The sequence below is a fragment of the Diplotaxodon limnothrissa genome, linkage group LG3 (assembly GCF_057381915.1).
Source record: "Diplotaxodon limnothrissa isolate DT_005_m linkage group LG3, D_limnothrissa_male_GT1.1, whole genome shotgun sequence".
Taxonomy (NCBI): Eukaryota; Metazoa; Chordata; class Actinopteri; order Cichliformes; family Cichlidae; genus Diplotaxodon; species Diplotaxodon limnothrissa.
The window spans coordinates 47,912,382-47,922,123 of record NC_140598.1 but is presented as its reverse complement, the minus strand read 5'-3'; the positions used below and the strand labels follow the sequence as shown (position 1 = coordinate 47,922,123).

Here is a 9,742-nt window from a genome sequence, read left to right as displayed (position 1 = left end):
TCGTACAGAAAACCCAAGATTAACCTGGATAAGATGAAATCTTACTTTGTAGCACAGTCCTCAGGGCAGCAGATAAAAAATCAATCTGTAACAAAAATCATCAAAGTTAAGGATTATTTAGGATTTTTAAAAACATTTTATCTAAGAAGAAAAATGCTGAGGCAATTCTGGCTTGAGAGTAGTTTTGCAGTGAAGCTGAAGGTTGGATGTGTTGATTCACAGTACTGGTTTTGCTTTTTTGTAAAAATAAATAAATACCTGCAACAGGTAACGAGAACTGGAACTGTAGTATTTTTAATGAGGGATTTTAAAGGGCAGTACCAACATCACTACGTGAAAAATGAGCTCTTTTATCCAGACGTCTCATTGTGTTCGTTGGAGTACATATATGTTTAGTAATGTTACTAAAAGCATTTTAACATAAACAAAAGGTGGCATTTTATACAGACAGAGTAACTGAACTAACTCTAATACTTAATGCACTGTATTAATATGATTTAAACCATGTGGAGTTTTGAGTGCGAGCGAGTTTTTTTACACCTTCAAACTGTTATCGAGTGAGTGTGATAATACTTTCTGTGTGTGGATGTTGAATGCGGATGTTAAATGTGAACTGTTTTAAATATTCTTTACAGTATGCTTTGCGTAGTCCCACAGAAGTCTTGAATCGCCGTGCTTTTAAAATAATCTTTTAATGCTGTTATGTCATGATAACAAGTTAGCCTGAGATAACAAAGGTCGTTTTCTTGTGGTAATGACTATTTTTTATGCCAAGAAAAAAAAGGTTGTTTACTCTTTGTATATTAGACAACATGAGCTTCAAGCAAACTACAGGAGGACATTTATTTTGGCTGTTTTGAATATGCTTATTAAAATACAGAGGAGTGTAAATTGTTGATAATGCGTTATTATTTCTGTAAAGATCTATTTTCCTCTTGGTTTTCTATCAGGAATCATGACGCCACTTTTCATGTATCATTAATCCATAAAGGCGACTAATCATAAAATAAATTGAATTAAGACACATGAATGGGTTTATTCTGTCAACCCTAGTTTTCCGTCTCATCAAAACAGAAAGTAAAATTGTGTGTTTATCCTTGCACTCAGATAAGCAGAGGTGTTATTTTCACCCCTATGGTGAATCATTTTTGCGGCTTTGTGGTGCAACAGGAACATCAGACAAACAGCGGCTTGTGTTTTCCACTCTTTTATCATTACTCATTCCTACGAGCGGAAATTATTCTTTATAAGCGCTTTACAATTGGTTTACAAATGTTGTGGCAATTCTTTCTGATACAGACAAGTGAGTTATTCAAGTTATTCTAAAATAACAGCATTAAAAAATTCACAGCATCACAGCCTTTCTTGGCTTCTGTACACTTACGTACAGTATGTATAAATATTTTATCTATATTTCTTGTTTCTGTATGTCTTTGACATCTTATGTAAAGCTTTGTGTTATTGTGGCAGATTAACAGAGTTATGATAAAAGTTTACGGGGACTCGCTGACTTTGACAAAATAAGTTCAAATATTTTATTTATTTTTAAGGAACCCAGTTTTATAAAGAATACATGCAAAAAGATAGTTATAGCAAAAAAATTCCTTTATTTTGTATTTTCTCCCCCACATTAAATGACCAGCAGAGATAAAATACTAATATGGATTCCTTCGCTGGTGAAGAACATGAAAAATATTCAGAATAAGTAAAAGCACTTAAGTATGAGTCTCTGATTAAAGGCTTCCTGTATAAGCTGTATATGTATATGGTTCGCTTGTAATTCTGGAAGCTCATTGGTCTAACTGCTAATACACTTTCAAGTGTGTCTTTAAATAATAAATGTTTTATTTGCAACATCCACAAGTCTCTGATTGTGTGTGTGTGTGTGATAAAGTATTTGTCTTTGAAATATCTGCAGATACCGTCTGAATTATGAAACAAACACTTAAAAAATAATCTGATGACTTAAGTCATACTTGGTGCTTTTATAACAGCTTATGATGAATATTCAGCCTCCAACCATCCTGATCACACCGCAAATAAAGTTCTGAAATCTGAATTAGCTAAAAGCATCAATAGCTCATGTTCCATTAATGAATAATAGGGCCATTACTTCTGTGTCTGTGCACAAAACGGGGTATAAATTTGGACCAAATTCATATTTCACAAAACTATCCAAAAGTGCAAAACTAATAATAATCATGATGCTAAAAACTGCTTTACCACAAATACAATATTACTGCTAAATTTAGCTGATCAGTCAATTCAAATATTAATTTTATGTTTGCTAACAATCAGCTTTTGCTAGACTTTGACTTCCATCTTATTATCTAGTTGTATTTTTTACACTTTAAGTGGAAGAGTTTGGAAGCGTTTCGGAATATAAATATGTATATGTATAATGTGTGTTGCTTAGACTCAGCCTACTTATTTACATTTTATTATTTCATTTATTTTATTTGGCATGTTCTAAAGCTCTGGTGGCGCTTGCTAATCTGGTGAGACTTTCAGGTAGAAGGGTGGGATTTGGTGGGTAGGTGTGGTGTCCACTGTGTGTGTGAGTTTGAGGAAAGACCAGCTGTTATATTCATGGCTGACCAGTCACCTGGCGTGTGGAGCTGTTTTAACCTACCAAGAGGTAATTAGGAGTCTGAAAGGGTTTTTTCAAAACCAATAGACCCTGTGCACGAGAAAATGCTGACTTCCTGTTTTAAGACCGGATGTAGAGTTGTACATTTGCGGTAGCTTTATTTTGCGGTCAATTGCTACAGCGAAGGTGGACTCCAAAATCATGTCCAAAATATGAAAACAGAAAGATCGTGTGAAGTTACAAAGAGGAGAAGGTGGGAAAACTCACCTGTGCTGTGTCATAAACAAAATCAAATGATCAATTTTGATGTTTGAAGAGTGTAGATCGATTGGTTGTTTACATCACTCAACAGAAGCACAACTGCATTACAAAGTCAGAAGACACATCGTCCACATTCAGAAGCACATTTCTGTATAGTGACAGTTCTTATGATTTAAACAGGCAAATGTTCACCTTTTAAACTATCAGGAGCCATGAGTACTGATATTTGCATGTGCCTTTTATTTTATGGCTTGTTTATGAGTAAAGTGACCATTCAATTTAGGCCACAATGCACCCCAGCTAAGACTCAGGGCTGCAGCAAGGGTTGTATTTTCAGAATGTTTGGGAATGAGTGTGTGTGGACTCACCAGAGTGTTTAGTTATCCTGTTTCATTCAGTATTAGTAACCTAGTGATTGAACAGTAAGGAACACCACTTTATCAGTGCTACATATTAATTTACCACTAAACGCAAGTGATTTTACTTCACTAACTAAAGTGAAACTGTACCATTTCAAATGATATGCTCATCTTTAGGTTTAATTATACAATTAATATATTTATTATGAGCATCAACAAGGGAAAATCAAAAGTAAGCTACAGTGTAGAGACCCAGGCCGGCTCACAGATACATGAGACTAGTGTTACATGTTGGGTCTGCGCTCGCAGGCCCAACATGTAACACAAGACTTATCACCAGTGAACAAAGCAAGACAAACAGCGATCCATTTTAACTTGCAAGGGAAGCCTGGTCAGAACCAGGCTCTTGGAGATGAATGCTCCTCACCTGTTTCCCAGCCAACTTCAAAGAACAGCCTTCCCTGCAGCCTTTTATTCAGTGAATACAAGAACCACCCACTGTAACACCCATGTGGTCACAATACGAGGTTAGTCATTCATATACTGCTGCATGGGCTGGGCTGTAGTTACATCCTAAGGTTTTAAAAACTGAGCTTAAATAAATGATTAGTGGCAATAAAAGCCGAGGGAGGTCAACAGTGATCACTGACTGTTTTAGGAGCTTTTTGAGATTAAATAGAAGAAAATACAAAGCATTAAACATGTTAACAACACAAAAGCCATGTTAAACGCAGACTACTTTAGGCCCGGAAGTAGGATTCATCACGTCATCACTTAATAATCGGATAAAAGCTGAATTTTGTCTCCTGGGTCCGTATCTGGCCTCGTTTGGGTTCTTGACTTCTTTTAAGAGAGTGATTAAAATCATTTCAATATCAATCTGTCAATCAAAGCATAACAAAAACATATACATGAGAAAAATAATTAGGAAACACACAGCATTGAAGGAGGACACAACAAAGAGAGACAATAAATACAGCCCAGGTATAGAGGGGAAAGGAAACAAGTGGGACAAGAGCTGTAGCAAATCAGGTTTAATGAGACAAGGGAAGTTAAACTACATATAAAGTCCAAGAGACAAAAGACCAGAGACAAACATTAAAACACAGAGGCAAGACACGAAAGGGCGAGACATAGAGTGTGAACATAAAATGCTTTTCCAACCCAAAAGAATTACAAACTCACAAAAACTCAAACCGCTGACCGTGACAGGAGAAGATGAAAGGTCATCTTCTCCTTTCATCTGCTCCCTTTTAGGGTTGTGACAGCAGATCATCTGCCTCCACCTCACGTTAACAATCTGCATGTCCTCCTTCACCACATCCTTAAACTCCTTTGTCCAGTATGTCCACTATCCCTCTGCTGCACATGTCCAGACCATCTCAGCATGTCCAAACTGCTCAGCTTGAGCTGTTCCTCAGATGTACTCATTTCTAATCTTGTCCATTCTTGTCACTCACAATTAAAATCCGGACATCTCCAGCTCCACCTCCAGCCACTGCAGGTCTCACTACCATCATGTAAACCTTCTCTCTCACTCTTGCTGCTATCTTTCTGTCAGAAATCACCCTTGAAACTCACCCTTATCCATCCTTTGATCCATCCAAAGTAATGGACCGAGTTGTATTCTGTCTCGCTTCTAATGACTTTCATTCCTTTTCTCTCCACCTCTCCAGGCTCTCTTCCACCCGCTACTACTCTACTCTCACTACAGATACAATGTCCTACACCACCCTCACATTTCACGGCCACTCATTACTTCCTCTTGCAGTACCGCAGTTACACTCTTTGTACCCTAACATATGCTTTCTCATTTCCTCAAAGGCTCTCCTTCTGACCTCATCTCCATCAACACTCTCAAAGCAAACATGAAACCTGTAGTGCTTGTTCTCAGCGTGAAGCCATACTGATGCTCACTGCTCATTGCCTTGATGTCATTCCACAAAGATATCGATTATCAACTTTATCCATTTGTAGTTACTGCAGCTCTGCACATCATCATGTCCTAGTACTCTTTCTGTTCAATTTTCAGGCAACCTCTCACTCTCCAAGATTATGCTGAAAAATATGGTTATAAAATCCCCTGCCTTCTATCATAAACATTCATACTTCTGGACCAATTACTTTTCCACTCTTCATCTTATATGATTGATAATATCTTACCATAGTATATAGACAGTGTATACCACAATAAATTGGTACTACAGTAGTATAGGCATTTTTTGTCCTTCATCTTATATTTGCCTGGTTCTTCTCTGTGACCTTTATAGTGCACTTTAGTAGGAACAATTAGTTTGTAAAATGTGTATTTAATTCACAATGCAAAATATTTAAAATCATAAATTTTAGATGCCAAATAAATGTTACCAGCATCTGATAAGAGATCAATTCCTTCAATGTGAAAACTTGCTGCTTCCGGCTCTAACCATAATGTAAAATGTTTCTGTGCTAGTATGCTAACAACCACAGACACATTTGCACACAGACTTCATACAAAAACCACACATACGTATGCATCTGTTTCCTTCATACCATTGCTCTCTCTTATTTTCCACACGCTAACCCTGATCTCTTCTTGTTTAACCTTAAATATTAGGATTTATTTGCAACAGGCTAAAGTCTTTACAGCACCACACACACACACACACACACACACACACACACACACACACACACACACACACTACCCTAATGTCTTCGTCACCTCTTGTATTTTAATCATAACATTTATGAATGAACAGAAATATCTGGATCATCATTAATTAATTGAAGTGTAGTTTAGCTGCATTTGGCAGACTTTTTTTTTCTTTCTCTGATCCAGCAGATGATGCATCGCTTCCTGGGCTTTGAAGCGTTTCTTTTTCTCTCTGACACCTGCCATATTTGCTGCATTCATAGCTGGCTACAGCAGAGAAACCATGCACAGCAGATTTCCTGTTTATGAATTCCACTTTTCTTACGTTCAGATAAATTTGTGTAGATTAAAAATGATTCTGCTTCTGAGTTTTTGGATTGTTACAGGTAAGCTGAATGAAAATGTTTTTGTTCTTTACATAACTAATGCCAAACTTGACCTAATTATCAAATCATTTTTTAAAGATATGTATCAGAGATTTCATTAGGGAAAAAAATGCAATTGTGATGAATGAAGCAAAGTTTAATGAGTGAAATTAAATGTATTTTTTCCTTGGAAGTTTGATTAAAAAGGAATTACTGTTTTGCAACATTATGTTGCAAAACAAAGGATGTCAAAGTGATTTCCTCTGTCATACACCATACACTTACTAGAATATATCTATTGTGTGCATGTTGTGGTTTTAAGGTTTAATAATGTATTTTAAGACTCTTGCTGCACTTTTCCTCTTAGGTCTCATGGCAGAGGACCCACCAACGACATATTATGGACTAAAAAACAGCTCAGTGTGTCTGAATGTTAAGAAATTGCCAGAATATGAACGTGTCGAATGGAAATTTAACAAGACAATTATTGCTCATGATAGAAAAATCAATCCAAAATACAAAGACAGAGTGGTTTATAGTGCTGGAAACCTCTCCCTGTGTATTAAAAACCTGGCTGATACAGACGCTGGCATATATGAACTCTCACTCAGCCGTGACTTTATTTCAGTGTCAGAGAAACATCAAGTCATTGTTCAAGGTAAGTTATAAGCAGAACTTTGTCTTGTCCTATTTTAAATATTCAAATATTTCTGGATTTAGTAGAATTTGTCTTACAGTAAGCTTTTACATTTCTTTGTGACTGAAAGAAAAACAGAATCTGTCATTGTCTTTAATCACAACATCATATATCCTACAATTTTAGAATCACCTGGGTCATTGTCAGTTCTCTTTTTTGCATTAAATCATTAATTTATCTGTTTGGCTCAATGTTACAGACATGGTTCCCACACCTGTTATTACAATGTTAAAGCTGGGCTCCAACCAGTCTGCTGGACTCTGCAGTATCACAGTAAACTGCTCCATTCAGGATTATTGGCTTTGGTCTGTTTGTGATGAAGACAGCTGCAGAAGATCTCAGAAATCATTCAGTGAGGTCAACATCACCATCTTCACTGAGAACAGAGCTGTGGTCTGTAGAGGCAACAACCATGTTAGCACAAGTAATTCTTCTGAAACATTAACAAGGTGTAAGTATTAAATATTAATTTTAAATAACATGCTGTTGATTCATTTTACATGAATTATATTTCCCCTGTTATTTAAATATGTACATTGTTGTTTCTTGTCATACAATTATTTTACTTTTTATGTCTGAAAAAAATTGCTCATTAAAATTACGTTTCTGTGTCTGCAGGTTTTAATAACTCTAATCCTGATGATAAAGAGAATGCACAACACCCTCCACCAACGAGAGCGCTTGCATTTATTATTGTTTGTGTTTTACTCGCCTGCGTCTTCGTAACAGTTTCTTTCTTTTTAGTTAAAAGATTATTTTCAGCAAAATGGAAATCCTACCAGGTAAGCTGCATTCACTAACAGATATTTATATCTGTTTATATTTTATATTATATAACTTGTGCAGTGGTGTGTCATAATGTGACTGAATATTTGACTTTATTATTTACAGGCTCCAACAAATACTATCCGCTCAATACAAAGCCAGCCCATTAGTACTCTGCCATCATCTCAGTCTAGAGCCTCTACTGTGTCTTCGTCAAGTGATGCTGACCCTGCTTATGAGAATGCAGACATCCTTCAGTACAGCCAGACCAACAGCCCAGGAGAGCAAATTAACTCCATGGCAAGCTACACAATAGATACCATCTACACTGTTCCAGGAGTGAAAGCCTCTTCTGCTGGCAACAACAACCAAAATACTTCAGAGACTGCCACAGTGGAGGAGGCACAACAACGGCTCACACAGGTCGACACAGTTTACAGCGTGTTGCAGAAACCAAAAAATCTGAATGTGTAGCACCACCCAGAGGCCAAACTGGACTTTTGAACAGTGGGAAACAAAAGAAAACGAGAGAACAAAAACATTACAAGAAAATGAACATATATCCAGCATAGAAAAGAAAAAAGATCAATTCATAGAACTAATACAAAAGTAATCACAGGACTTATGATTATTTCTATATAAAAGTTACATTTCTGCTGAATAATTTGGATGCTTGCTGACATGCTGAGATGAAAGACCAAATGCTGATCTTTGTTTGGGAGCTTATTCACTTATATTTATTTGTTATAATAGTATTTTATTTATATTAGCAATGAATTTTTCTATCCACCAAATCATTTTGTTTTTTCTTTAGAAGTACAGAAAATGTATGAATTGTGCCCCATTAAATCACATGCTAATTGGGCAGCTGTTGATGGATATTTGCTTATGTTTGATTAAACTTGTTTAAGTGGATAAATTTAGCATTTACCCTAGTGCAGGGGTCAGCAACCTTTAACACCCAAAGAGCCATTTGGACCCGGTTTCCTCGGAAAATAAAACAGTGGGAACCGCAAATACTTTTTGACATCTAAAATGAAGATAACACTGTATATATTGCTTTTTGTTCACCTTTTATGCTTTGTATAAACAACTAGAATGTATTGCTTATGAAATCCATGAAGTGCTTAATGAGAAAAGTACGAAGTCACTTTCATCTTTTTGCAGGACTGTAAGCTGTCATCTGTGAGGTGTGATCGATTTGTTTGGCTATTCTTTTTAACATAGTTCATTGTGGAGAATAGCTGCTCACATACTTATGTGGATCCGAAGATCAACAATCCACAAATTAGGCATATTGGTCGGTCACTCGCGTCAGAAGTAAATGCAAATGAATCTGCCCAGGCATCATTGAATGTTTTATTTTCTTCTGATATTTTTCTTTTCTTACATTACTCCATACTTGGCCAACCTGGGGCTGAAAGTCTCGATGCACAGCGTTTTGGTGGGTATACTGGCTTGTGCGAGTGTGACGCTTATTTTGAGTGATGAAGAATAATAAAATATAATGTAATTTTAATATTTCAACATCACAATAATTTTCCAGTTTTGAACTACAAGTAAAAAAAGAACTAACACAAATAAAATACACTTCGCCTAAATACTTTAATTTATTTTCCCAAGCCACAGGGAGCCGCAGTATAAGGATGAAAGAGCCACATGCGGCTCTGGAGCCACAGTTTGCTGACCCCTACTCTAGTGGATATTAGCAAGGAGAACTATCAAAGGGTTCAGGCCAGGTGAGGTGGCTGGCCAAACACAGTAATAATATGATCAGCAAACCATTTGGTAGTAAGTCTGCCACTGTGGGCGGGTGCTAAGTACAACTGGAAAAGGAAATTAGCATAGCTATGGTACCATAGTCTACCAAAGCATTGCTGGATTTCAGTCATCACAGATTTTGTGGGTCTCCACTCATCCTGCCAAAAGTCATCCTCCATACTCTAGGGTTTTAATATCTCAAGTTATCCAACCAAGGCTCAAGGCTGGTTAGAGAAGCAACAGGGCATCAATCATCCCTGTTGCTTGTGCACATTTTGGTCTTACAATTTTGTCATCCAGTCAACTTTT

General features: G+C 36.7%; 1 protein-coding gene across 1 annotated transcript; it reads left to right on the top strand.

Moving 5' to 3' along the window:
- The first annotated feature begins 6,128 nt into the window (after window positions 1-6,128).
- On the top strand, window positions 6,129-8,195 carry LOC146636240 (uncharacterized). The gene is made up of 5 exons (XM_085350740.1): window positions 6,129-6,231; window positions 6,578-6,868; window positions 7,107-7,358; window positions 7,526-7,689; window positions 7,799-8,195. Exons 1-5 carry the CDS (start codon window positions 6,129-6,131, stop codon window positions 8,144-8,146), a joined length of 1,158 nt encoding a protein of 385 aa, XP_085206866.1. The 3' UTR covers window positions 8,147-8,195.
- The last annotated feature ends 1,547 nt before the right edge of the window (window positions 8,196-9,742 follow it).

Excerpts from the sequence above, each read along its gene's own strand:
- LOC146636240 (XM_085350740.1), top strand. The coding sequence starts at position 6,129 with ATGCACAGCAGATTTCCTGTTTATGAATTCCACTTTTCTTACGTTCAG. Across the intron at positions 7,359-7,525 it reads TTCTGAAACATTAACAAGGT|GTTTTAATAACTCTAATCCT; the intron begins GTAAGTATTAAA and ends CTGTGTCTGCAG. Across the intron at positions 7,690-7,798 it reads CAAAATGGAAATCCTACCAG|GCTCCAACAAATACTATCCG; the intron begins GTAAGCTGCATT and ends TATTATTTACAG.